We start from the raw sequence: 27,848 nt of genomic DNA on the forward strand, positions 1-27,848 counted from the left end.
AATAAGGAAATAAGTAATGAAGGGGCTGACTGGAGAGTGAGCAAAGTACATCTTACCTGTCACTAGTTTAACTCACCAGCCAAGGCTGAATCACAATAAAGTAGGATGTGGCCTAGAGTGTTGTGTTACAGTCAAAGTGAATTCCTTTCAGTGCAGTTATTATTATGTTCACTGATTAGTAGCAGAGCTGCCAGTAGTCCTGAGACTCAGCCTGAGTGTAATTTAAAGGATGCCTCATTGTGTCCCCAGCTGTGAAAGATGCATTAAGATTGAAGAACAAGAATCAAATGGAGCTTTTGCATCTTGAGCTGTAACTTGGCATGCCAACAGACCTCTGTTAACCATCATTCTCAAGCCAGCAGAAGCAAGATCAAGACCAATCCCTCAATCGGATTTTAGAAATAGACGTCCCTCTATCCTCCTCTACCCTGCTCTGTGGCGCTCCCCCTGCCCGTTTAGATCACCATGAGCCCACCATCAGCGTAGCTGCATCTCTGAGCAGCTGAGCACTATGTTGTGGTTACTGTGAGTCTATTAATAGTCATGAAGATAATTTATTTCTTCATTCATTCTTCACACAACCACCAAGACTGTGTTTGCAAGCTGAGTATGCACGCATGCACACACACACACTGAGCCCTATAAATGGCACCATCACTGACTGAACACTGTTCAACAGGTCGATTTATCTGGAAGCTGCAAGTCTGAGCCCAACACCCGGCAAGTTCTTTTTTTTTTTTTTTTTTTTTTTTTAGCAGATGCACAGAAAGAGCACTTGTGGTTCCCTAATGAATCGACGTGAAATTATAAGGCAGACACTGCAGCGGATGATGGTGCAATCAGGCAAGTCCATGCGCGAACTTTTGCAACACAACTTACATTTACTCACAGGCTCACCAATCTATCAAGATTGTGAAAGGTTCACACGGAACCAAAAACAGGCGTGTAACGTTTCACGGTGGCAGATTTCTTCAGGAACTAGGTGCCCTAAATGAGATCCATCTTTCATAAAAAAAAAAAAAAAGAAAGAAAAAATGCCCAAACATGCTCAAGTTCTTACCTTTAGAGCTTGAAGGGTCCCATGCTCTGACAGGAGAGGCTGGAATGACAACAGTGGTGGAGTGAGCTCTGAGATGGGAAGCGTTACATCACCAGCACTGTCGAACTCACAAAGTCTGTTCGGCGACCAAGCGCTTGAGTCGGCAATGACGGGAACCCGCAAGAACTCATCAGATGATAAAAACTCGGATCCGTCTGGTTTGAACTGGGCCTCTTTCTAAGTTCTCTCCTGGCGCAATCAGAAGTAAGTTATGGATGTGATGACTGTTGGTGCAGCTGAGCGCAGTTATCTGGTCGCAGCTGGAACGCGTTGCCAGCCTTATAGTGTTCCAGCTGTGCGGCTCACTACCACACTGCAGAGCCACAGTCCCGCCTATTGGTAGTATTACTGCAACACTACAGCCTGTCCGCAAAACCTTTCTACCATTCGTTCGCTTTTCTGCGAGATCGGTGGGTTCCTGTCAGTCAGAATCATTTATCGCTTGTCTACATTAGCATGTGGATGTGGGCAACCTTGAAATAAATCTCAAGAAGTTCAAAAATGTAAATATTTTGAGGCTTTTAGGCAGACAATATATGGTGCATGTGTTTTTTTGTTTGTTTGTTTTTCTTCGTAAATAAGAGGCAAAAACCTGCTGAGGTGATATAATGCGAAATTCCATCTTTATTATTATTATTTTTTGTTGTTATTATAAGTATTATTATTATTATTGTTATACCTAATAAATATATTTGTTTCACTATATTAAAATATATATATATGCGGCACTTCTGTTTATGCGTCAAAAGTCAGTCGTCCAAAAGATCCTACATCGGAGAGGTTTTTTTTTCTATCCTGCATTCCTACAGCCCAGCTACCTGTTGCTATAGATGGTTCTGCCCCTTCGTTACGTCACGTGTTGCCTTCATGTCACGAAGAAATGAATGAGAAAAAACAACAACAACAACAACAACAACAACGACATGAAGCACCAAAAATACAGCGTATTTTGAAGTCATTTAAGCACAGCGATCACAAAACAGTTCATTTGATCTGATTTGCTTTTTCTTTCTGATGATTTAACGCCGTCTCGTTTATAATCAAATAATCACACACGGCATTGCTAAGTTTAAGTGACTAACACTTAAAGCTTTGATTGTTGAATTTTTTTTTCTACATTGCTGTTTTAATGCATTCCCCATTTGCCGTGGTTATTTTTTTCTCTATAATGGTAGCTTGAATGTAACATTGCTGTTGCGGTATTTTTTTTTTTTTTTTTTTTTTTTTTTTTTTTTTACAAGCACAAAAATAAATCACCAGGTTGAATAAATCGTACCAGGTGAAGTCAAAGTAGCTACTGTCCTGAACTTCCTTATTTGCAATGCTATGACATAGACAGACCAGCAAAACGATTTAGAAATTCATCACTAAGCTTCTGACATCACAAAGATTTTGCTGAGATTTTAATGTTAAGTCTGACCTGTTTTTGTCGCCATGATGGGGTTTGCACCTACACAGACCAGGCTGTATTTAATGCCACACGTACTGTACGCTCCCGAGTGTACAAGCGATATTTCCGACAACTTTGAAAGCAGCATCTAAGATCCTGCCCTACCAGGAAGACGCAGAGAAACAGAAGTCTTCATAGGTGGGTTTTATGAAACTGCAGCGTTTGGTATTATTATGGGTTTAAATATACAAAGTACAAATGTATATTTGCACTTAAGAGAATACTGTATGCTCTGTGGTCATTCCAGCTGACCTGTCATGTAATCTGAAATGTTAATAACTAAATTAAACTAAAATGAGGTCAGAACACATTCATTGTTTTGTGTTATAGACAAATTACATAAAATGACTAGACCGAATCCCATTATGTGAGACTCTGAAAAGCTCAGACTCCATATTTGTCTCTTTAAAACAAAAACAAAAAAATCATTTATACAAGTTAATGAGAGTTCTCTCATTACTTTGTTTGTTAGTTTTTTATATTTTTATTATAATTTCTGAAATTTACAAAAGGACCGGATGTGAAGCAGCTCTTTCTCAACAGCATTTCACCAGCACGGTTATTTCATGGGATTCCCCTTCTTGGATCACTCCCTTACAGGAACAGAGGTGAAGAGGCCACGAAAGGAGGAAATTCTTTGCTTTCGTACAACAGCTACAGCGTCTGTTTACCAGGATGGACAGCCAGGAGGTGGGAGGTTTACTGGACGAGTGCTTCAGAGCTGCTCAGCAGTCCACCCGGCCGACTGAGGCACAGAGGCTAAACTACTGCAGCTGCAGAGGTCAGACACAAGATGGTGCTATTTAATGTTTTTATCATGGGAGAAACTCAGAGTGAGATTTGGGTCAGGATCAAAGATGGGGTGGATTTATGCTGGTGTCATCGCTGCACATGTGGCTTATATCACAATGAAAAACACGGGCTTTCTTTCCGTGAATTTGACTTTTTTTTTAATGTTAAGCTTATGTCTTTGACTAATGCAGGCTGGTGCAGTCTTGTAGTCATCACACACATGCTGTTACAAGTTTCGACCAAACAAGGAACAGAAATGTGCTCAGTGTTGCTTTATTTTGTCATGAATTATTGCTGCTAATGCTCAGATAAGAGAAAGAAGAGACATGATTTTAGTACAAAAAAGACCTAAAACTATCCAGCTGTTCCTTGTGTTGCTTTAATGTGAACTTTTGATGTTTTTTTTGTTTTGTTTTTTTTTACTTTCTGTGGTATACATGCTTTACATACTGATGGCGAATGATTACTTTATTACTTTGTTCTACTCTTGAATCTGTTTAATGTCAAAGAGAGGAGATATCCCTAAAATACTGTCATGTCAAGAACACAGGTTTGGCCCTGTATAAGACTATTTATATATACAGAATGTAGATTTACTCTATTAGAGTCCAAGAATAAACATATCTAGCTGGAATTTTATGTATGTGTAAAATTCTTCCCTCCTTAAAAAAAAAAATATGAACACACACACACACACACACACACACACATATATATATATATATATATATATATTCTCTTTTATGTCACAAGAGGTCAGCCTTGCTACATTTGTTGTGTTTTTCGACTTTTGATTCCATTAATAGTACCATCTAATGGCTAATGGCCGTAGGCAGCAAGGAGGTCAGGGAAGCAGCCATGTCATGCTCATGCTTTCAAGGACAAAAGGGTCCTCATATCATCTGTGAGCCTTGGCAATTCATAATCTGTAAGTGTAGAACTGCACAATAGTTTATCGTATGTTAGGTAGCATTTTGTCTGTTTGATTGTAGTTTCTTTTATCATTCTGCTTATAGATCAGTTTCCCAGTTTAAGTAAGAACAAGCTAATGCTACTGTCCTTCAGTTCTGTCTACCCTAGTTTTGGCTAAAGGGCATATGAATGTTTACTTTGTAGTTTATTTGTGTAATGACTTGTGACAGTATGTTTAGGGATGTGAATTTGTTTTATGACAAACCACTTGTGAACATCCTCGATTCTCCCTTTGTTACAGTTTTACAGTAAAAGATGGGTCTCAGTAAAGAACAGAAGACAACATCACAGAGTCTCATCATTGCTGAATCCATTAATGTTTAGCTCGCTGTCTAGGTTAATTACATAACAGTTAACTGAGGGCAGAAGAATATATATATATATATATATATATATATATATATATATATATCTTAAGTCCATTAATCTTTGCTCACAGTTTAACTGGATTTTATTTCCTGTAGACTCGCTGTGTGCTGAATTAGCCTCCCTGCTTCAGGAAGCCGTGGACATGAAATGGCCTTTTGTCCCTGAGAAGTGGCAGTATAAGCAGTCTGTCAGTGCCACTGACAAAACCAACCTGAGTGACCTTATCAGCAAACACCTGTCTCAACTACTGGTAATAATTAAATAACTGCATATCAAACTCAGACCCCTGTGGTGTCATTATAAATAAAACATATTCCCAAATGTTGTGTTTACTGTGTCTGCCAGGCTGTCCTGAAGGCCTCCATCGGGGCTCAGGAGGCACGCACTGCACTGGCAGTTGTCTTTTTAGTGGACCGTTACCTCTACTGGACTGATGAGTCAAACCGCCTTCTAAAGATTGCCAAGCTTCTCCACAGACGCTACCCTGACACCCCCATAGCCCCCCAGCTGGTCATACGGCAGGCCAGGGTCTATTTTAACTCTGGTATAGTAAAATGAAGGGGAGAGATTGATTGCTTTTTTTTTTTCTATTCTGCTATGTGAGCTTAGTGAGAGGGGATATACCTAATATGGTAATCTCAGCTGTGAGCACACAAACTCCACCCACCTGCTGTTCAAACCACTTGTCTGCAGGGGGCAGAAAATCAGTCTGGCTTGTGGGGAGGCTAAAAAAGCTTCTTTGAGACAGTGCATGCACTAAAACAAAATATAGATACAATTTTTTTTTAACTTGTAGAGTTTGAATTTGGAGTTGGAAATGAGTATATTAAGTCTGCTTTAATACATGTTACATGAGCAGTGCTTATTTCTCCTAATTATTGTTTGGAGAAATTATAGTGATTGATGTAAACTCAAACCCTGGAAATTACATGTGAACATCTTTCATTATTTTTTGTGTAAACATAATCTGCCCCACAGGAAAACTGCAGAAGGCAGAGTACATCCTGAGCAGCCTGATTAACAACAGTGGAACCACAGGTAGTTTCCTGTCTCTTCCTTTTTAAGGTTATTTATTGATGGATTAAACTGAATCCACAAAGTAGACAAATAATGTACATTAATCATTTGATATGCAGGTTGTTGGATATACCACTCTAAAAGCGACCGTGCTCTTGTCCAGGCTGTTAGTGTTCAGGTTCGTGGAATGATTTTGCAAAAGCTGGGTAAGATCATTTTCACGAAGTGGAAGAATATCACCATTATTTTGTGATTTTTCTTTTTTTTAACTGTCTTTGTGCAATGATTCAGGCCTGTGGTTGGAGGCTGCAGAGCTCATCTGGGCTTCTTTGGTTGGATACTATTCACTTCCTCAACCTGACAAAAAGGTAATTCAGACACAAATGTTATCAACACAGGTATCATGTTATGAGGTTTTAATGTTAGTCGGTCCAGTTTACACGCTGATTTACCAAATCTGTTTATTTTTATAGGGTATTGGAACCTCTCTTGGCATACTGGCAAATATATTGGTTTCTATGAATAATGAGGACTTCCATGCTTTTAGGACTAATCCAGATATTGATTTTGTAAGCCCACTTGACATTTCTGCATTAATTATTTCATTCTTGTAGTTTCTCTTCCACAGCAGTGTTTATTCTGTCCATTATTTCAGAGTTTGCTTGGGGATGGGAATCATCGTCTTCTCTCAGCAGCCCAAGCAGCTAAGATGGCGGTGGTATACAGTCAGTATACTTCACTGTATGTTTTGACCAATGTGGTAAGTTGCTACTATTGAATTATCTCTGTCTGCTTGCCTGCACTTGACCTTAAGAATGTTTCTCAGTGCAGGTAAATGGCACAAATAACTGAAACTTCCCCAGCATACTTAATTTGAACTAAGTTTTATTTGTGCTCCTTGATGCTGCACAAAAGTTTTTGTGTCACAGCAAGTAGTCCTACACAGAACGCTGCTGTTTTTGAAAATGATACCATTGACCAAACCCAAAAAAAAGAGCTTCACAAAAAGAATGTGCATCAAATACAGTTTAAGATTAGTTTCATGAGCAAAATCATGATTCTTATACAAAATTCAAGTTTGTGTCTTGCTATGGTTCAGTCACACTAGAGTAAAAATACGATGGCAAACTTCTTGTAATTTTTTTGGTATTGGAGACGACTGCAAATTAACTGTGGTGACCATCCAGTCGCCCAGAGGTTGAGTGCTCAGCACCCTCAACCTCTGGGCAACCACTTTCGATCATAAGGCGATGACCACCTGTCTCCAAACGGTTGTGGTCAGACTCACACTGACTGCACTCACTCTTAGACACCTTGGCAAAGGTTTGCAGGTAATTGCTGTCCATATTATAAACACAAACAGCTCGCCAAAACTTTACAATCTGAGTCAGTGAGCGAAACTCATCTGTGACACGTCTCTTTGCAATAGGGGACTCGACTCAACTCATTGCCAGCTGCTTGCATCCTGGTTATATTCCTGTACAAAGGCAAGGTTGCAGAGCACCTACATTATTTTGCAGTTAAACCACCATCCTGCAGCAACTACACCGCTTTGTGGAGGAATTTCTGTTTCAAATCTGTGAAGTTCTGGCTGGACACTCAATGTTTAGCAGTTAATGTGAACTTGACCAAATAGTGTTAAAAGATAAAGAGAAATATTTTTGTTGCTCAATAAAGCGTTTCAGTTGCTCAACAAGCTGGAGCCACCTTTGCCATATTTGTTTTGTTTGATAATGTGTCAGGTGATTCCATTAGTGACAGATTAGGACTGCCAGCAGGCCAGTGAAGCATTCGCAGTCTTTCACTATGCTGCTGAAATACGTGCAGAATGTGGTTTGGCATTTTCCTTCTGAAATAAGCAAAGCCTTCCCTGAGAGAGACATCATGTGAATGGCAACAAATGTTGCACCAAAACCAAGTACAATTTTCAGTATATGGATGTTTCAGTGTTCTGTTATTGATAATAATCATGATGTTTAAAGGACTAAATGTTAGCATCATCATTCACTTATGATAATATAAGTTTGTGTGGTTTTGTATAGTTACAGATTCTCCACTTTCCAACACAAATAAATTACACATTGTAATTATTTCCACAAAAACCATTCAGTAAACACAGTTTGGGGTGGCTGTGGCTCACGAGGTAGATTTCAGTCCTTGGCTGCTCCAGTCTGCATGCCAAAGTGGTGCGTCCTTGGGCCTCAAGTTGCCTTCCAGTGTGTTATCAGGGTGTGAATGTGTGTAAATGTTAGCTAGAAAGCACTAAGGTGCAGGAAAAAGTGCTTGTATGAATGTGTGTGAATGGGTGAATGAGGCATGTTGTATAAAGTACTCAAATAGAGTGGAAAAACATCATGTACAGTTAAAAATGATTTTGACTCATTCTTATGTAATACTCTATATTGATAATATCATAATTGTGTTTTTTAGCAATGATAATAACTGAGTAAAAATCTGGTGTCTTGGCATCTTGAGTTCAGCATCAATGAGGTCTTCACAGATATGCAAGTTACCTACATGTGCAGTCATATCATTGCTTTGAATAGTGCGCAGATGACAGGCAGGATGGTTCCTCTTCTCTTTAGCCCACAGGATGCAGAGTCAGTGATTTTTACAGGAAGAAATACAAATTTTGATTGGTCAGTCAGATCATAGGAAAGTTTTCACCTCTGCCTCAGTCCCAGAGAGGTGGTGCTTTTCACGTGTTCCTCAGCCAGACAGTGGTCTCTGCTGCAACACTTTGCCCGTTTTTAATGTGTCTGAGTCCAAAGATCAGAGTTTACAAATGATTAATTATTTGTTTTCCTTCTTTTTGTTGTCCTGTCTTAATTTTATTTTAACCATAATACTGTATTTAATTCAAAATGAAATTTTTTTTTAATGTCACAATTTCATTATGATGTATTTGTGATTTTTTTTTTTTAAATAGAGGGTTTAAATGATTTGCAAATTGTTGCATTTGTGTTTTGTTTATATTTACATACAGTGTCCCACCTTTTTTTGGATATACAGTACAGTGCAAAAGTCTTAAGCCACCCCCATTTCTTTATACTAGCAGAGAGATAGAGAACATCCAAACATACATACATATGCTACAAATGTCACTTTGCAAATCTTTTCTGCCAATGCCAAACAGCTTATTCTGCTATTGACTCTTGTTGGGATTCATTTATTGGATTGGATAATTGAAGTCTGAAGAAACAAGACAATTTAACAATTTATTTATTTAACAAACAGGGGCCTAAGTAGCATGTGGAAGAGCCACACACAGACACAACAACCTGGCACCTCTTCCTCATGCTGGTCACAGAGTTGGTCACACAGTGCGGTGGGATAGTATCCCATTCTTCAACCAGCATTTGTCGCAAGTCAGCCAGTGTGGTTGTGTTGGCACAAACAGCACGCCCAAGCTGATCCCACAAGTGTTCAGTGGGGTTGAGGTCAGGACTGTAGGGAGCTCCATCCCCTAACCCTACTTGCAAATTCTGGAGGTATTCTCTGATAAAGCCCGCTCTGGACAGAGCTCTTCTTTGGATGCTGGCTGCCTTTTATTCCACTGAACCTACACTGTTTCAATAATGTTGAGGTTTGTGCTTTGGGGAGCCCAATCCACTTCTTCTGATGTCCTCCAATTGTCAGCTTTCCTCAGTTTTGTTTTTCATGACATACTGCACACAATGCTGAGATTCAGCTTTTTAAGAATCAGCTTGCTGGTTCAAAAATACTATCTTTAGCCTTTTTTGCAGATTCATCTAAATAAATGAGGAAAAAACCATCTGTTTTTTTTTTTTCGTTTATTTTTTTTTTTGGAACAGCCTGCAGGTTGCAACAAAGTGCTTAAAGATACAACACTGGTTCATCCCTAAAGTTAGGTGACTTTTTATGCCTGAATAATTCATACGTGAGTGTTAAGAAAGACTGAAGGCTGTCAACAAATTAATCAGTACAGTCTGTACCAAAACAAGTCGTAGAATCAGGAATTTGGCTCCCTGGAGGCCTTGGACTGCCGCTTATCAAATTGTCTCCGGGATGTTTTTGTAAATAGATGCTCTACACCCCCGCTGTCCTGTCTTTTTCTGACCTGTGTTGGACTGATCTCCCTGACCTAGCCGCTGATGAACTCTACATCTTATCAGAACTGTTAGCTGACGAGGGAGTTTGAGTCAGCCCCACAGTAGCCCAACCCCCCTCGCCTCCACTGGCTCCCCTGTCCATCCCTCCCCACCCTAGTGCTCCCATGCTATATGTTTCTGCTCTATCGCAGAGTTTTTGTAACCTTATACTGTGTATGTGTGAATGTATACAAAGTATGAGATGATTTTTTCCCTCACTCATCCCTGTATGTTTTCACTATTGTTTCTGTCTTTTTAATGGCAGCACCTCCAGAAGGGGGGCAGCATGGCCACAGTTCACCTATCTCCCCATGTTTGTTTGTTTGTCTTCTTGATGGGTGTTCTGTTAACTGTAATTTCCCCATTGTGGGATCAATAAAGTATCATCATCATCATAAAGTGGCTTGGCACAAAAAAATCCTCTGAAAACAGTCAGGTACAAGGACTGGACTGTAAATGAGTGAAAGAGCAACCCATGTCCAAAGAAAAAATCTGGCTGCTTCGAAGCCAAATATAAAGAAATGAGGGGCGGTTTGAGACTTTTGCACAGAAATGCAGCATTGTAAATAAAATCTCTGCTGTGGTGCTTTAATTGTTCCTCTGTTTGTGTTTTTCTTTAGACAACACAAGGTGCCTGCTTGTTATCCTACAGTTTCTCAATGGAGTGTCCAGCCTCTCAAAGGCAGTCATTCCTCCAGCAGGCTCAAGAAGCATTTGCAATCGGCCTTCTCACCAAAGCAGAGGGTGATATGGTAACCAGCAAGCAGGAGCTTCATACCTTCCTCAAAGCTGCCTATTCCCTCGCTGTCACTCACAAGTGGCTTGGAACTCCTTTGGGGGTTGTGGCACAGGCAGTTCAAGCTTGTCAAAATGGTTTAGCTAATTTTTACAGCTACTGCCATGCCAATACCCAAGAGAAAGACAGCCTCTGCACTGAGATCATGCATTTGGTCGCCCAAGTCAAGCTGCTGCTGCGAGTGGAGCCTTTCCTGAATTCAGACAAGGGGTCTTTTATCCCTGATAGCTACAGAAATGTCAAAGATGCTTCTGTAAATTTTACTCTGGCAGGCTTCTCTAAGATAATGAAGAAATTTCAAAAGTATCATGCATCACTGTGCGAGACCACCAACACACACTGTAGGGAAACTAACGATAAGATAGATGGAGTAAGGCTCTGCATAACAGCGCTGGGAACAACCATTGGTACACTCAACACAGATTGTACCACTGACGCCTGCAAAGGGTTAAAAGATGTACCCAAAGAAGAAGAGCCCAGAAGCAGTGCTACTGGACATAAAGAGAGAGCGAGCAATCAGAACTGTCCAACCACAGAAGTTGATGATGACAGGTCAGACCACAAGTTAGAATCTCCTGAGAAAAACAAGAAGCAAAACTTACAAGGTTGTAACTTTGGTATCAGTTCCCATACAGATTCAGAGTCTGCAGTACCTCTCTCTCCCTCCTCCAACATAAGTAGTGATTCAGAAAAGTTTGAGGTGATGCAAGCTGGAATAGAGACACTGGCCACTGAAGAGGACTGGATGGCTGATGTTCTTGGTGAGGCACAGAAGGTAGCATTAGCTGAAGGAGCAGTGCAGTCCTTATCCGAGCTATTTATAACATCCTCTAACTCTCTTGGGAACAGTTTTGGTTCCCAGTCATCATGGGAGAAACTTTCAGCTGATCTGAATTCTTCTACATATAGAAAACAACAGCCAAGTAGTATTTCCAAAGCAGGAACTTGCCAAAACAGCAAGTCACCAGATTCAGATGGGAGCTTTTTCATTTTGGAAACACTCGATTCTGAAACCAGCGATTCTCCTTCTGGTCACATGTCCAAAAACCAAAATGTACGTGCTTTGTCCAGTCCACAACCTTTCAAGAGCATTAATGTTTACCAAAACATGGTAACTGAAGTTGACTCTGTACAACCTGCAACCGACAACACTTTTGCAATCCCAAATAATCCATCACAGGCTATCCCAGAACAGTGTCCTGTCACTGAAACTTCCACAACGAGTTCATTTGAGATGCTGGAGGTGAATCAATGTGAGCACCAACAAAATACAGTGCAGAATGTGCCTCAGAAGAAGAACTCCATGTGCTACAGCTGCCAAGACCAGAACGCTGTAGCTGATGCAGTCCCAGTGAAGCAGTTTTTGTTGTCACAGCAGGATTACCAAGCCTTTCTGGCTGGAGTTTGCCATGGATGTCTGCTGAAGAGGTTGTACAGTGATAAAATCAAATTCAAACTCAAGAACCTCAGAAGTGCCCACAGTAAGTTTACATTCCTGTTTTTGCAGAACTGTGTCATCATCAGTACTTTCTTTCAGCCACAGTAGCACTATGGCTCCAAGGTGTCAGCATCATTCTGTCGGTCTAGATACAGAAAGATCTAGAATGTAAAATATATCATTTATAATCAAGTATTATTATAGATTGTCACAAAAATCATAATCCATGAAATTTTTAATATTTACATTCCACAACCCGAAAGGATAAATTCTGTTGTCACTTTCCCTGTAGTGACACCATGAGGTTCATATTTGTTGTTTGGAGTGAGATGTCTAATCAACACTAATTGGATGGATTGACATAGAATTTAGCTCATATTTGTTCAGCACTAGTTATACAGTACCAGTCAAAAGCCATGGTCCATGTTGCTCTTCCACGAAGTACCTGAGCCACCTGTCAGCATTACCCATATGAATGGGTAATGTCTTTTCATTGCTTTAATGATTCCCTGTGACTTCATGCTGTCATTTCCAGCTCCTCTTTTGATTTATTCTTGAAATCTAATTGAATAGCTTTGCGTGCTAGGTGCTCTTCATTTAAAGTTCTCCAAGGCCACTGGACTGTGGACAGCCACGGAAACATGCGTTTACATTGGAGAGCCGATGGGGATGGAGGGCGCGCAGAGGACAACAATATGGGTGCAATTTTTACACCAGGAGGAGCGGCTAAGCCAGTACGGTAGCTACACAAACTTGGCACAACCTAAATATGGCGACTTAAAGTCTCATTGCATTTGTGTATTTGTCCTTAGTTATGTGGGGAAAGATTACAAGAACCCAAAGGAGATCCAGTTTCACCTGAAAGATGTGGAGAGACAGATGACAGCCCAGTACTATGTAACTGAGTTCAACAAGAGTCTCTACGAAAAAGATGTTTTGGCTCAGATCTTCTTTATTCCCTCACAAGCCCTGTTGGTGAGGAAGTGCAACATTTATTTAAAGGAAGTAGGGAAAACTAATATTGCATTCGAAGTGCTTAGTTTTTCACACACTCTTTCACAACTAGCAACGTGTTTTGTGACTGTAGCCAAACCATCATTTTGTTGGCTATTAGTCCAGAGTGCTTTGTAATGTAATCTGTAAACATGAAAAGTTATAAATTATGGTTTGGAAAGTATTTATTCATGTGGACCAAAAACAGAGACTCTTTATCATCAATCACTGAATGCAAACCAGACTATACACTGCCGCTCAGAGTATCGATATAAACACAATATAATAATGCAGCAATGTGTGTGCTGAGAAGTATTCACAAACCCATACAACCCTGTGTATTTGGGTAATGATACCCAAATACACAGAATTTTTCTGCAATATTAATGAGCATCACACCAATCCAAACAGGCTTCCAATGTTACAGAATATTTCTCTTGTTTTCTGGTGATTAGATTTTGAATGGAGATGAGATTGTGGGCTGTGTAACTGTAGAGCCCTACATGCTTGGAGAGTTTGTCAAATTGACCAACAACACTAGAAAGAAAGATGAGAGATTCCAGGCTACAGAATATGGCCTTGCATTTGGACACTTCACCTACTTGTTCTCTGGTGGTCAGGAAGTCGTCGTAGACTTACAAGGTATGTCACTTATCTCTTGCTTATCAATGAACTTACTGTTGTCACATGACAAAGATTGGTAATCATCCATTTATTTTGCCACAGGATGGGTGACAGCCAACGGCAAAGGACTGACCTACCTGACTGATCCACAGATTCACTCCATCAAGACCCCTAAAGGTCCCTCTAACTTTGCTGACAGGGGGCTCAGGTACTTTGTGGAAGAGCAACATGGACCAGAGTGCAATGGGATTTGTCAACTGCTCAGACTGCCTCCACTGGCCATGAACTCAAAAGCTTCTCCTCAAACTTTACTGTCAGTCACAAAAACAAAAACGATGCATTAAAACTTAATTAAGGAGTTTATATTATGAGCAATATGGCCTTGCAAGTTTTTGGAACTGACGGGTCTGATGTAGATTAAATGACAACAGATAATCAAAGTACTGTATTTTTCATACTGTTTTTTTTTTTTTTTCTTTTTAATTGTACTGATTAAAGTTCTGTGTACCTACCATCCTAATGTTCAGACACCAGCGGCTTGTAGACATGTTTTATGTAAACACTACTGTGCAAATGTAGTTTTAATATTCTTGGAAATAAGATGGTAACTGTGAATAGTTTTTCTTCATGTTCAGCTGCTTTCAGCACTGCTGGTATTTGTTAAGTCTCTTTCGCTCCAGTTGATCTTTCAGAGTTAACCTCAATAGTTACTTCCTCCAAACCAGCAATATGTTTGTTAGATCCCATTCCTACTAGACTGTTCAAAGAAGTCTTTCCAATTATTGATGCTTCAATCCTAAAAATGATCAGTCTGTCTTTATTAGTTGGCTATGTACCACAGGCCTTCAAGGTGGCTGTAATTAAACCGCTACTTAAAAAGCCATCACTGACCCAGCTGTCTTAGCTAATTATAGGCCAATCTCCAACCTTCCATTTCTCTCAAAGATTCTTGAAAGAGTAGTTGTAAAACAGCTAACTGATCATCTGTAGAGGAACGGTTTATTTGAAGAGTTTCAGTCAGGTTTCAGAATTCATCACAGTACAGAAACAGCATTAGTGAAGGTTACAAATGATCTTACAGCCTCTTACAGTGGACTCATCTCTGGTGGTGTCGAACCAGATACTTACTCTGGATGGCATTACTTTTGCCTCCAGTAACACTGTGAGAAATCTTGGAGTCATTTTTGACCAGGATTTGTCCTTCAATGCACATATTAAACAAATATGTAGGACCGCTTTTTTGCATTTGTGCAATATTTCTAAAATTAGAAACATCCTTTCTCAGACTGATGCTGAAAAGCTAATTCATGCATTTATTACTTCTAGGGTGGACTATTGTAATTCGTTAATATCAGGCTGTCCTAAAAGCTCCCTGAAAAGCCTTCAGCTGATCCAAAATGCTGCAGCTAGAGTGCTGACAGGGACTAGAAAGAGAGAGCAGATTTCTCCCATATTGGCTTCTCTTCATTGGCTCCCTGTTAAATCTAGAATAGAATTTAAAATTCTTCTCCTCACCTACAAGGTCTTGAATAATCAGGCACCATTTTATCTCAAAGACCTTATAGTCCCATATCACCCCAACAGAGCACTTCGCTCTCAGACTGCTGGCTTACTTGTGGTTCCTAGGATACTTAAGAGTAGAATGGGAAGCAGAGCCTTCAGCTTTCAGGCGCCTCTTCTGTGGAACCAGCTTCCAGCTTGGATTCGGGAGACAGACACCCTCTCTATTTTTAAGATTAGGCTTAAAACTTTCCTTTTTGATCAAGCTTATAGTTAGGGCTGGATCAGCTGACCCTGAATCATCCCTTAGTTATGCTGCTATAGGCCTAGGCTGTTTCTTTTCATTCACCTTATTTACTTTGTTTATACTCCACTCGGCATTTAATCATTAATTATTATTAATCTCTGGCTCTCTTCCACAGCATGTCTTTCTCTCCCCTCAGCCCAACTGGTTGCAGCAGATGACTGCCCCTCCCTGAGCCTGGTTCTGCTGGAGGTTTCTTCCTGTTAAAAGGGAGATTTTTCTTCCCACTGTCACCAAGTGCTTGCTCATAAGGGGTGGTTTTGACTGTTGGGTTTTCTCTGTATTATTGTAGGCTCTTTACCCACAATACAAAGCGCCTTGAGGTGACTGTTTGTTGTGATTTGGCGCCATTGTCATATCCTGGGCCGGTGGCCCAGTGTTTTATGTTTTCTTGGTATTGTTTCTGTGTCTCAAGTCATGTTTTGTTGTCTTTTGTATTTTTGGCCTCAGCTATTTCTGGTTCCTCGTGTCTCCTAGTGTTGTGACTAGTCTGCGTCTCTGTCCTAAGTCTGTGTGTCTGTTCCCCGTGTTAAGTCTGCATGTTCCTTGGTTAGTCACTTCCTGTTTATTTTGACAGACTGGTTCCTCTGTGCTTTGTGTTTAGTTTTGCTTCCTCTGTGTTATTAGTATTATTTGCCTCACCTGCTGTGCCCTGCTGTTTCCTCTTCCCCTGATTACCCATTGTGTATTTAAGCCCTCAGTTTCCATGTGTTCTTTGTCGCGTCGTTGATGTTTTTGTGCCCGTATGTTCCTGTGCTCCCTGTGGCTTCCCCTCGTCTCCTCTTCGTCTCCTCTTATCTGTCATCCAAGGTTTTTGTATTTGTTTTTTCCGTTGAAATAAATCCCTTTTAAGTTACGCTGACTTCTGGAGTCCTTCCTGTCAGCCATTCCTCGTCCATTTCCTCACCGGCCATGACAGCTATATAAATAAAATTGAATTGAAAATTTTATTTAATCGAATAGCACAAACTGGTTAATTGTTTATTGCCTTTTCTTGGAATACTAGAAGTGTAGCAAGTTTACAAAGAGGTTTGGAATGATAGTTATAGGATAAGAGAATCAGCGCAACAAAATTATCTATGTAATTTAATTAGTTTTACTATAATGTTAAACACTTAACTTTGTATTTAAACCGTTAACATCATGTTTTTTTTTTTTTGTTGTTGTTTTTGTCAGATGGTCAAAAGTCTCACACACTTGACAGGATCATTAGGCCTTAATTTTCTAAAATAATTGTAAGTTACCCCATAAAGTCAGCTGTGCAGTCACAATAAAACATGTGACTGCAATACATAATAAAATACTTCTTTTGAAAGTCTCTTTGATGAGATTTTTTCCTTCACTGACTGGATTGCTGCCTAACTGGAAAGGGAGTTTCCAGTGAATCTCCTGATGTTGTTAGATGCCATTTCAAGTGTTTTTATAGAACATTTTAGCGATGGTGAGTCTGGCCTTTTACTGCCCTATTGATACAAGTCATTTTAGCTTTTAAACTCGTTTGCAAACATTTTACATTCAATTGTTACAGTAATAGGGCCGCTTGATGGTGTAGTGGTTAACACTGTCGTCTCACAGCAAGAAGGTCCTGGGTTTGATTCAGCTCTGGGGCCTTTCTGTGTGGGTTCTGTGTTCTCCCTGCATCTGCACGGACTCTGTCTGGGTACTCTGGCGTTCTCCCACAGTCCATAGACATGCATGGGATTATGTTCACTGGTGATTCTAAATTGACCGTAGATGTGACATGTTGGTGACCTCTCCAGGGTGTACCCCGCCTCTCGCCTATGACAACTAGAATAGGCTTCACCCCCATCGCAACTTGGATAAGCGGAAGAAAATGGATAGACGCTACAGTAAAAAGAATTATAACTCCCAGTTTGGATTCAGGAGACACACACTGTACCTACTCTGGTCTGCTCAAAAGGACTTCACACATCGTACTGATGTCCATAGACATTTATTTCTTTTACAGATGATAAAAGATGCATGGATCATCAATGGAACACCGTGAAAACGTGTGCTCCTGTTGACCAGTAGTAGAATATCGTTAGCAGATTTGAGTCTTTGATCGACGATTTCGTTATTCTCTGACGTCTCTTGTGTCCGTTCTCTCCCGCTACTGACAACGTACACTTCCGGGTCATGCAATTCCATGACTTAATACAAATACAGTTTTCTTTTAAGCACCGGTAATTTTACAGACAAACATTTACTGAAATGCCATGTAACTTATTGTTATAAAATAATTGTTCCATTATTAAACCAAAATTAGCAAATAAATCTCATAGCATATTCCCACTTCCTGTCACTACGGCAACCCACACAGACCACATAGCATCAGCTACACACACCTCCTCTGCTTTTAAGATTAGGCCTCAACTTTTCCTTTTTGATATAGCTGGGGCTATCCATTTTCTCCCACTTAACCAATTCAGGGTTGAAGGGAGGCTGGACCCTATCCCAGCTGTGATTGGACAAGAGGTGGGATCAACCCTGGAAATGTTGCCGATGTTTTGTTTGTTTTTTCTTCCAAGCAGGTATAAAAATAATTAACACTGATGATATGCCAACAGTGTGAAGTGAACTGTAAAATCTGTGTAAACAGGTTACATGAAGATGGTGATTATCAGCCTTCTTGATGGCCCAGGAAACAGAGTTGTAGTGTTCTCAGGCCAGACACTGAACCCTGAACCTTGTATGGCAGCTCCACCGTTAGTTGTGTGCGCAGCTTATCTTGCATTCACCACATTGTGTGTGTGTGTGTGTGTGTGTGTGTGTATTAACAGATCAATATATGAAAGTCTTTGCAAAGTGCTTTGCAAGCTGCCAAGGGGAAAGGGCATTTTATAACTATAGTCCATTTATCTTGACTAAGGAGAGTGTAACTTGCTCAAGGTGAATACAGTAAAGTAGAAAGTCGTGACTGACATCAGTTTAGTGAGCAAAATTATAACATTAGTATTGTTCTGCAATCACACATCAAACATCTCACAAGGTGCATTTCTGAGTCAGCAAAGATGATGAACAAAAATATTGTCATGTTAACTAATGACTGCGGTCACTCACCTCTACAGTCATATGACAGTGACAGAGCTCTTCTTTGGATGCTGGCTGCCTTTTATTCCACTGAACCTACACTGTTTCAATAATGTTGAGGTTTGTGCTTTGGGGAGCCCAATCCACTTCTTCCGATGTCCTCCAATTGTCAGCTTTCCTCAGTTTTGTTTTTCATGACATACTGCACACAATGCTGAGATTCAGCTTTTTGAGAATCAGCTTGCTGGTTCAGAAATACTATCTTTAGCCTTTTTTGCAGATTCAACTAAATAAATGGGGAAAATGGGGATGTTTTTGTAAATAGATGCTCTACGCCCCCGCTGTCCTGTCTTCTTCTGACCTGTGTTGGACTGATCTCCCTGACCTAGCCGCTGATGAACTCTACATCTTATCAGAACTGTTAGCTGAGGAGGGAGTTTGAGTCAGCCACACAGTAGCCCAACCCCCCCTCTCGCAAGCTGCCTAGGGAAAAGGGCGTTTTATAACTATAGTCCATTTATCTTGACTAAGGAGAGTGTAACTTGCTAAAGGTGAATACAGTAAAGTAGAAAGTCGTGACTGACATCAGTTTAGTGAGCAAAATTATAACATTAGTATTGTTCTGCAATCACACATCAAACATCTCACAAGATGCATTTCTGAGTCAGCAAAGATGATCATCAAAAATATTATTTAACTAATGACTGGGGTCACTCATCTCTACAGTCATATGACAGCGATGTCATTCGTGAGCGCACATGAACCCCGTCTCCATTCAGCCAAAATCCGGTTTAATGGCTGCTTCCTTCTGTGAACACAACATTCCCACTGTGCGCTGTAATCTCAGCCGCTCTATTTACCAAGACAGCCTCAGCTTGATAACAAATGAGCCTGGACTTCACTCCTGGGATGTTGACTCAGTTCAAAATTTTAAAAAACCCAGAAGCATCCAGGTCTGTCTCGTGACAGACGGCATTTGTTGGCATATATAAGGTAGCGAGGCTCCTGTGGAGCACCAGAGCGTTCATGACAACCTGTGAACAAGTTTGTGGAATCCAAGAAGATGAGACTCTCGGTGGTGTTAGCATGCCTGCTGGCAGCCTGCATGGCACAGGAGCCCCGCCCATGCAGTGAGTAAAATAAGGAAAATAGAGACGATCTGTTGCGGTTGCAAAGATTGATTTTATAGTTCATTATGTGTTTCTCAGAACTCATGAATAACTGCACTGTCCTCTTTTTCAGTTGCTGACTTGAAAATATTAGTAAATAATTTTGTTCTATATTATTTTCTGTTATTTTACACAGCAAGCCCTCCTCTTCTGACTGGAGAGTACACTGTGGTGAGTTTATGTTTTGTGTGCATAATAATGATAATAATAATAAGCCTTTATTGTCATTGTACACTGGAAATACACAGTGAGAACTGTTCTGTTTGGTACAAAAGAGTAGGTAAAATTAAAAAGAATAAAAGCATCAGATAGCATGTCAAGCAGTGTATCTGTGATAACTGTGCTCAAGGCAGAAGTGTAATCAGAGAGCATTTTGACATAGGTCTCTGGCTATTCTAAATGACTGGGTGGAGGGCAGCACGGTGGTGCAGTGGTTAGCACTGCACCACCACCTTACAGTTAGAATACCATCTGGAAGGCCTGGGTTCAATTCCACCTTGGCTCTCTGTGTGGAGTTTGCATGTTCTCCCCGTGCTTGCGTGGGTTTCCTCCGGGTACCTCCCACATTCCAAAGACATGCACTTACTGGGGTTAGGTTAATTGGCTAATCTAAATTGTCCATAGGTATGAATGTGAGTGTGAAAGGTTGTTCGTCTCTCTGTGTTAGCCCTGTGACAGGCTGGCGACCTGTTCAGGGTGTACCCTGCCTCTCGCCCTATGACAGCTGAGATAGGCTCCAGCCCCCCGCGACCCTGAACAGGATAAGCGAATGGATTGGTGGATGGCGGTGGAGATCCTTCGATCTGCTCTATAAGCAAACTGATATTGGTCAAAGTTAGGAGGAATACAATCTTTGTTGTCTTGAGAGACAACCTGATTTTAGTGCTATTGGCCTGTAGTCATTTAGCGTGTTGATGGCCGGTCTCTCTGGAACGGTAGTTACTGTGGTTGACTTGAGACGAGGGGGAATAGAAGTGTAATTCCTCCAGGTACCGACAGACACAAGTGGCTCTCTCTACTGATGCAGTTCAATGAATCGGTTTGATCAGGATTCATAAACACACCGCGAAAACTAAAAACACAGACAAGACAACGATTAGCTTGGTTAAAATAAAGACATTTGGCGAATAAACTACTTCCAAAACATAAAACAAACAAAATACTTTGTTGGCTGAGTACCACATGAGGAATTAAGCTTTCTTCTTGGTTTGCTTCTTCTTTCCTTAAACTTCTGCGTCTATGGCCTTTCTTTCTGCTTTTTGAAATTGCTTCTTCTTGCTGCTTTCTGAAATCGCCTTTCCCTTTTTCCCTTCCGGGATCTCTTCTTCTACTTATCTATACTTCTAACATCACAGCACCCCCTAGTGGCGCTACACCAAATTAACATAGAAATACACAAATGTAGAAACAGAAGTGTGACAGTTACAAGAAGCTTGCGTCAGGGAAAGACTGAAAGTCTTGGATAAAATCCTCTGTGAATTTTAGCCCCTTACCACGTACACCATGGACCCAGCAGCTTTTTTTGCATTCACCATCTTAAACAAACACCTCACTTGGTGGTCCTGGAGAGTGAGAGTGTGGGGGCTAGATATTAGTGGGGCTTCATGACTGTGTGGGGCCTCTTTGTCTCAAAGCAAGCGAGCCAAACGTATACCAAATTTAATCTATGTAAACAACAAAGATCTAAACAAGCTTGCATTGTTTCTCCAGTCCACACAGAATGAAAAGCTGTGGGCTTTTGTCAAATACCTGTATGATGAAATGGGGCAAAGGGTGCGGCTCACGGAGACTGGAAACTATCAGAATAAATCCTTCACCTATGACGCCCTGCTGCTCTTCAGAGAGGTGATCAAAACAATCACACAAACAGTATTTATTTTAGGGTTAAATTGTTTTCCATTTTCTTTCTTTCTTTAATATTTTAATGGAATGCAGTGGAAACTCATCAGCTTTTGCAACTAAAGCAATTCTCATTCTCACCCCGCAACTTATGCATCAGGGTGCCGTGTATGAGATCGATGAAAAAGCTCGTACATGCAAGAAAAGCCTTCTGACGGCAGCCTTCCATCCTATGGAAATCCCAAAAAATGCATCTCTGCTGGGCCAGGCTGTTGTAGGCAGCTCATCTATACCCGGTGAAGGACTCCTGGTCAACACCTGGACTGGAGATCTGCCTGGGAATACAGGTGAGACCGCATCTAATGGTCGGAAGTGTGATCTTGGCTTTTTATCCACACTCATTTCATCTCTATCCCTCCAGGAAAGTACTTCACCACCTTCACTAGATCTGAATGCATCCCAGTCAGCACTACACTCCAGACAAAAGACTTTGGATGGATGCTGACAAAGTTAGTTTCCTTTAATCTCTATAGTGTAAAAAGTAGAATGTATAATTCTTATGTCACTTTCTTTCTGTTCACTAGCTTATTCAACAACGTCATTGGGATTTCTGACCCCAATCAGCTCAACCCCCCCGACTACTGCCCAACAGAGATGAGTGAAGAGCAGCCAGGAGTTTTCGCCAGCTTGTTCTTTAACCTGCACTGAGGGCTTCATCAAGTTTTTACCTTATACTGAGATGACTTATGTTGTGAACTGACACTACATAAATAAACTACTTCCAAAACATAAAACGAACAAAATACTTTGTTGGCTGAGTACCACATGAGGAATTAAGCTTTCTTCTTGGTTTGCTTCTTCTTTCCTTAAACTTCTGCGTCTATGGCCTTTCTTTCTGCTTGCTGAAATTGCTTCTTCTTGCTGCTTTCTGAAATCGCCTTTCCCTTTTTCCCTTCCGGGATCTCTTCTTCTACTTTTCTATACTTCTAACATCACAGCACCCCCTAGTGGCGCTACACCAAATTAACATAGAAATACACAAATGTAGAAACAGAAGTGTGACAGTTACAAGAAGCTTGCGTCAGGGAAAGACTGAAAGTCTTGGATAATATCCTCTGTGAATTTTAGCCCCTTACCACGTACACCATGGGCTCAGCAGCTTTTTTTGCATTCACCATCTTAAACAAACACCTCACTTGGTGGTCCTGGAGAGTGAGAGTGTGGGGGCTAGATATTAGTGGGGGCTTCATGACTGTGAGGGGCCTCTTTGTCTCAAAGCAAGCAAGCGAAACGTATACCAAATTTAATCTATGTAAACAACAAAGGTCTAAACAAGCTTGCATTGTTTCTCCAGTCCACACAGAATGAAAAGCTGTGGGCTTTTGTCAAATACCTGTATGATGAAATGGGGCAAAGGGTGCGGCTCACGGAGACTGGAAACTATCAGAATAAATCCTTCACCTATGACGCCCTGCTGCTCTTCAGAGAGGTGATCAAAACAATCACACAAACAGTATTTATTTTAGGGTTAAATTGTTTTCCATTTTCTTTCTTTCTTTAATATTTTAATGGAATGCAGTGGAAACTCATCAGCATTTGCAACTAAAGCAATTCTCATTCTCACCCCGCAACTTATGCATCAGGGTGCCGTGTATGAGATCAATGAAAAAGCTCGTACATGCAAGAAAAGCCCTCTGACGGCAGCCTTCCATCCTATGGAAATCCCAAAAAATGCATCTCTGCTGGGCCAGGCTGTTGTAGGCAGCTCATCTATACCCGGTGAAGGACTCCTGGTCAACACCTGGATTGGAGATCTGCCTGGGAATACAGGTGAGACCGCATCTAATGGTCGGAAGTGTGATCTTGGCTTTTTATCCACACTCATTTCATCTCTATCCCTCCAGCAAAGTACATCACCACCTTCACTAAATCTGAATGCATCCCAGTCAGCACCGCATACCAGACTAAAGACTTTGGATGGATGCTGACAAAGTTAGTTTCCTTTAATCTCTATAGTGTAAAAAGTAGAATGTATAATTCTTATGTCACTTTCTTTCTGTTCACTAGCTTCTTCAACAACGTCATTGGGATTTCTGACCCCAATCAGCTCAACCCCCCCGACTACTGCCCAACAGAGATGAGTGAAGAGCAGCCAGGAGTTTTCGCCAGCTTGTTCTTTAACCTGCACTGAGGGCTTCATCAAGTTTTACCTTACACTGAGATGACTTGTGTTGTGAACTGGCACTACATAAATAGAAAAAGAAGAGAATAGAATAGGATGCCTTTGTTTGTCATTATAGCAAATGTACAGTGAGATTGGAAGGCCACTACTGTTTCAGTTCCACACTATAGGAATAAATAAATCAAAATGAACTGCATGTAATTGAGTAGAGCAAGCATTCAAACTTTAGATATAATATGGTGTCTCACATTTAAAGCTGTTTCAAACCATGTATTTCCAAACATACACATGGTAAGCTGATTTTTTTTTTTTTTTTTTTTTTTGTACTTCCCCAACCAGGATGAGTTCCACCTTCTTTCTGGCACAGAAATGATGAAGTTTTTAGCTCTCATCCAACAAGTGTTTTTGTTTTTGTTTGTTTGTTTGTTTGTTTTCATTCAGTGGCATGACTGTAACAGGTTATTGCCTCATTTTTGTTTTTTGTCCCATTTTCTAACACTCAAATGATGTGTGACCCAATGCAGTGATTATCAATAAAAATATAAGAATACATGCTGTTTACTTGCTTCTTGTTTAATGCTAACTTCTTATATTGCACTTTTCAAATCCACATGAGTAAAAGCCTGACTTTTCTCACTTTCTTATCTGCTCCAGGATAAACAGCTGTGACTTTAGCTAGCCTCCATTCATTTCGTGGTGCAAGATCTTCTTGTAGAAGCACAATATCATTCATCTGCAGATCTCTTCTGTGCGCATTCCACTTTTGTCTTGGTTGCAGGTTGAGCAAATATTCTTTAACCAACGGATCCAAAACTCATTGGCCAAATATTGTACTCTTCTCCATCTTTTTTGAAGATACAAATCTTCCTTTGTGAACTCTCCTGGCAGAGGCTGAACAATGGTTGACTTCATAGTTAGAATGTGATTTGGTGTCAACAGTTCAGGGCCAGTTGGATCATTCAAATGTTCCACAAAGAGTGCCCTACTATTGATAATCGCCATGACTTCATACAACAAAGTTTTCAAAGATGTACTGTCGAGTCTTTTCATGGAATGGTCAAAAACAGCTGAAAGAACACTATGGATGGTCCTTATCTACCCCTCCCACACTCTGCCCATGTGGCTTGCTGATGGAGTATTCATGAGAAATTCACATCCAAGTGCTTTCACCTTTTCCTGATCCATATCCTTTAAGAGATTAGCAAACTCTCTCTGGGCACCAACAAAATTGGTTCCTCTGTCACATCTTAGCTGCCGAACATTACCTCTGATTGCAATAAACGCTCGCAAAGCATTGAGGAATGCGTCTGTGCTTAAGTCGTCTACTACTTCTATATGTATGGCTCGTGAACATAGACATGTAAGTATGATTCCATACCTCTTAAGCTCCTTCCGTCCATCTTCAATCAAACAATCCATACCTATATAGGTAAAGGGTGGTGTAGTTTCTCTCTGGTCTATTGGTAAATCTCCCATGGTTTGAGACTGTTTTTCGTCTGTACTTGCGACACTGGACACATTTGAAGATGTATGATGAAACTGCACGGCTGTTTCCAAGGATCCACCAACCGTTAGCTCGCAGTTCATTCATAGTCATTCCACGACCTTGATGCTGAACCTTAGAGTGAAAATGTCTTATCAATAAAGTTGAAATATGACTGTCCTTAGGCAGTATTGCTGGATGTTTCACTGTGGATGTAACACTGCTTGACTCAAACGTCCGCCGACTCTGAGTATGCCTTCCTCATCCAGGAATGGATTTAACTTGTACAGTTTACGCTCCTTGGTCTTGGAAACAGTTTCCTTTGACTTCAGACTTAGACTTCAGACGTTTAATGACAAACAGTTCTGTTTCTCTTCTCTCTTCTAAACTCGTACTTTCCTTACTCTTTTGTATATCAGCCTTAAATTCCTTGACCTTTTTTCCTCAAGATTGCAAGTGCTCTGATTAGTCTGGACCATTCTGAGAACTTCCCGAATCTGTCAAGAATAGTTAGGTCTTCCTTGGCATTGGTTGTACACACACAAAGGCTTTGCAAAGTTCCAGGTCATTTCCCTTAGTCTCTCCCACCTTGACATCTCTATTGGGTAGGTTCCTTTCCCAGAGAAAAGCTGGTCCTGTGAAACAATCAGAGGACTTTAGTTGTTCTGCTGTTAAACCTCTAGAAGTGTGGTCTGAGAGGACATAGTAGACAGCTCTAGTCTGACAGGTTCTTGGGTTGTATCAAGTGAGTCTGCAACTTCACTGAGCACAAAGGTAGTGTCACTTTGTAAGTCCAGTAAGGCATATACAAGGACTTCCTTGGGGTTGGCTGAAGATGACAGCCACACAGGAATGATAGCAGCTGTTTGTGTATTGTTTTCCTTGTTTACAACTCTGTTTGTTGTAGCTGAGGCTGTAACTTGTTCTTGAGCTTCATTTTTCTGACTTGGTTCAGTATTTGTGTTTGACTTATCTTGATGTTTATTTCCTTCTTTTATTTTGACTCTATCTTTGTGAAGACAAGTAGGATATCTTTTGCTGCACATCTCACAAATGTTGCGGTTGATACAGTTCTTTGAATAGTGACCTGATTTAAGACAACCAAAGCACAACCTTGCTGACTGAATAAACTTGATTCTTTCTGTTACAGCTTTCTCCAGAAAGCTTCTGCATTGGTGTAGACCAGGCCTATTCAATTACTTTTTCTTCTGGGCCAGATTTGAAAATTTTGAGATGCCACTGGGCCGAAGACCCCTACTTATATTATTTCTTGAGATTTAACTCTAAATATGCTAACACCTGAACTAAGTTATAAAAATAAATAAAGGAATTCACAATAAAGGCTTTAAACGGCATCATTTATTGATGAGCAAAATAATTCAAGTGCATTGCAAATTTTAACATTTGGTCCAAACCTTGACCAGAATATTTTTAACAAGGCATCTATTCACCACACGTTTAATTAAAAAAAATGTAATAATAACAACTTTTTGCAACAGTAAAGTCTTCTATAACATTTTAGATGTATTTGCAAAAGTGCATTTGTTGAACTAGAAAGACCAACTGATGCAGTGCATTAAATATTTCAACAAAAGAAAAGAGAAGAAAGAAGCAGGGAGAATACCAGCAGAACTGTTTAAAGTCGAATTAGTATCCACAGGGGGTTGGGGCTGTCCTCTCCGTAGAGCAGATTCTTGTCCTGGGAGAAAGCTCCTGAAATTCTCGTTTGATGCTTCTGTGCATCACCTTTTATAGTTTAAATCTAAGACACATCCTAGTTTTAAAACATCATCATGACAAATTATCACTCCACCGGTTTCATCCAATTGGGGTGCTTAACTTTAACCATTACTTCATCCCTACTACCGTAAGAGTTTTTAGGTACTTTTCCACTCTAGGACATGTCTCAGCATGCCTCGACATGTTTTTAACTCTGCCTTGCTCGTTTCTAAGCAACTGTTTCAAGTTCCTCAGTTTACCATTAGCTCAGTGATTTCACAATTTCCTTAGTACAATGTATGTAAATCATTTCTGTGTTACACACACTCTTCATCATTTGATTCTAAATAATTTAATTCATTCTCTAACAATCTTGTACATTTTAAAATATGATTATCCACTTGGTACCAGGCTTAGGCTCTTCAGGTAATCGAGATCTCAACTTCACTTGACACCCCCTCCTTGGTGTATCCATACCCTCGAGCTGGTTCTCCGATTGCTGCACAAGAGAGGCCTCCCTCGGCCACTCCGACGCATCGAGCTGCTCCAGCATTGCTGCCAATGTGGGTGTGTATTCCACTGGAACATCCAATGGCTCTGATGAGGGAGTAGGCTCTTTCAGCTGTTGTTCCACAGCCTCAGCCATCTCTTCCAAGTGTGCCTCATCACCCTCATCTCCTTCTTCCGTTCCGGCTTCGGCGAGGGTCGTCTGCGTCTCCATGTCCCGATGTTCCGTCCCAGGTTCCGCTGACGACTGTGGTACTGGCGACAGGGGTGTGCAGGGCTCTGCCTGGTATGATGTAGGCAGCTGCCGAGCTCATACTATCAGGATTCGCCCATCCAAGGAATGGGTAGTGCAAATGCGAGATCTGTCACGGAACTCCCAGATCCGGGTGTAGGTTGGTATGTAGAATCCTCCCACGACAACGCGTGGTATCCAGGTTGTTCCTCTGTTCC

The 27,848-nt window shown here is 40.7% G+C and overlaps 4 protein-coding genes across 6 annotated transcripts in view; 3 read left to right on the forward strand and 1 right to left on the reverse strand.

Moving 5' to 3' along the window:
- Window positions 1-1,381, reverse strand: part of LOC115775099 (RAS guanyl-releasing protein 2) — a 39,392-nt gene extending 38,011 nt beyond the window's left edge. The window contains exon 1 of one of the 2 annotated variants that reach the window (XM_030722593.1): window positions 1,061-1,381. The gene's annotated coding sequence lies outside the window, so the exon portion shown is untranslated. The remainder of the gene's footprint in view (window positions 1-1,060) is intronic. The other variant, XM_030722592.1, reaches the window with a different exon arrangement.
- alpk1 (alpha-kinase 1) lies at window positions 1,082-14,400 on the forward strand. 2 transcript variants are annotated; one of them, XM_030722591.1, is made up of 14 exons: window positions 1,082-1,303; window positions 3,150-3,330; window positions 4,778-4,932; window positions 5,028-5,226; window positions 5,661-5,720; window positions 5,819-5,905; window positions 5,991-6,067; window positions 6,173-6,268; window positions 6,355-6,459; window positions 10,432-12,088; window positions 12,632-12,779; window positions 12,858-13,020; window positions 13,494-13,680; window positions 13,765-14,400. In XM_030722591.1, exons 2-14 carry the CDS (start codon window positions 3,225-3,227, stop codon window positions 14,004-14,006), a joined length of 3,282 nt encoding a protein of 1,093 aa, XP_030578451.1. In that variant the 5' UTR covers window positions 1,082-1,303; window positions 3,150-3,224; the 3' UTR covers window positions 14,007-14,400. The 2 variants fall into 2 exon arrangements, with proteins under 2 accessions (XP_030578451.1, XP_030578450.1); XM_030722590.1 differs by lacking the exon at window positions 1,082-1,303 and adding an exon at window positions 2,651-2,687.
- Window positions 14,401-19,466: 5,066 nt separating this feature from the next.
- Window positions 19,467-22,301, forward strand: LOC115775079 (ependymin-like). Its single transcript, XM_030722537.1, has 6 exons — window positions 19,467-19,629; window positions 19,805-19,839; window positions 21,379-21,513; window positions 21,668-21,854; window positions 21,929-22,016; window positions 22,092-22,301. Exons 1-6 carry the CDS (start codon window positions 19,563-19,565, stop codon window positions 22,213-22,215), a joined length of 636 nt encoding a protein of 211 aa, XP_030578397.1. The 5' UTR covers window positions 19,467-19,562; the 3' UTR covers window positions 22,216-22,301.
- Window positions 22,302-22,499: 198 nt separating this feature from the next.
- Window positions 22,500-24,209, forward strand: LOC115775081 (ependymin-like). Its single transcript, XM_030722539.1, has 4 exons — window positions 22,500-22,996; window positions 23,151-23,337; window positions 23,412-23,499; window positions 23,575-24,209. Exons 1-4 carry the CDS (start codon window positions 22,913-22,915, stop codon window positions 23,696-23,698), a joined length of 483 nt encoding a protein of 160 aa, XP_030578399.1. The 5' UTR covers window positions 22,500-22,912; the 3' UTR covers window positions 23,699-24,209.
- The last annotated feature ends 3,639 nt before the right edge of the window (window positions 24,210-27,848 follow it).

The sequence above is a fragment of the Archocentrus centrarchus genome (genome assembly GCF_007364275.1).
Source record: "Archocentrus centrarchus isolate MPI-CPG fArcCen1 chromosome 18 unlocalized genomic scaffold, fArcCen1 scaffold_23_ctg1, whole genome shotgun sequence".
NCBI classification, from domain to species: domain Eukaryota; kingdom Metazoa; phylum Chordata; class Actinopteri; order Cichliformes; family Cichlidae; genus Archocentrus; species Archocentrus centrarchus.

Coding starts and splice junctions, on each gene's coding strand:
- alpk1 (XM_030722591.1), top strand. CDS start 3,225: ATGGACAGCCAGGAGGTGGGAGGTTTACTGGACGAGTGCTTCAGAGCT. Junction 6,269..6,354: donor CTAATCCAGATATTGATTTT/GTAAGCCCACTT, acceptor CCATTATTTCAG/AGTTTGCTTGGGGATGGGAA. Junction 12,780..12,857: donor CAGGAGGAGCGGCTAAGCCA/GTACGGTAGCTA, acceptor ATTTGTCCTTAG/TTATGTGGGGAAAGATTACA.
- LOC115775079 (XM_030722537.1), top strand. CDS start 19,563: ATGAGACTCTCGGTGGTGTTAGCATGCCTGCTGGCAGCCTGCATGGCA. Junction 19,630..19,804: donor ACAGGAGCCCCGCCCATGCA/GTGAGTAAAATA, acceptor TATTTTACACAG/CAAGCCCTCCTCTTCTGACT. Junction 21,855..21,928: donor AGATCTGCCTGGGAATACAG/GTGAGACCGCAT, acceptor CTATCCCTCCAG/GAAAGTACTTCACCACCTTC.
- LOC115775081 (XM_030722539.1), top strand. CDS start 22,913: ATGGGGCAAAGGGTGCGGCTCACGGAGACTGGAAACTATCAGAATAAA. Junction 22,997..23,150: donor CCCTGCTGCTCTTCAGAGAG/GTGATCAAAACA, acceptor CTTATGCATCAG/GGTGCCGTGTATGAGATCAA. Junction 23,338..23,411: donor AGATCTGCCTGGGAATACAG/GTGAGACCGCAT, acceptor CTATCCCTCCAG/CAAAGTACATCACCACCTTC.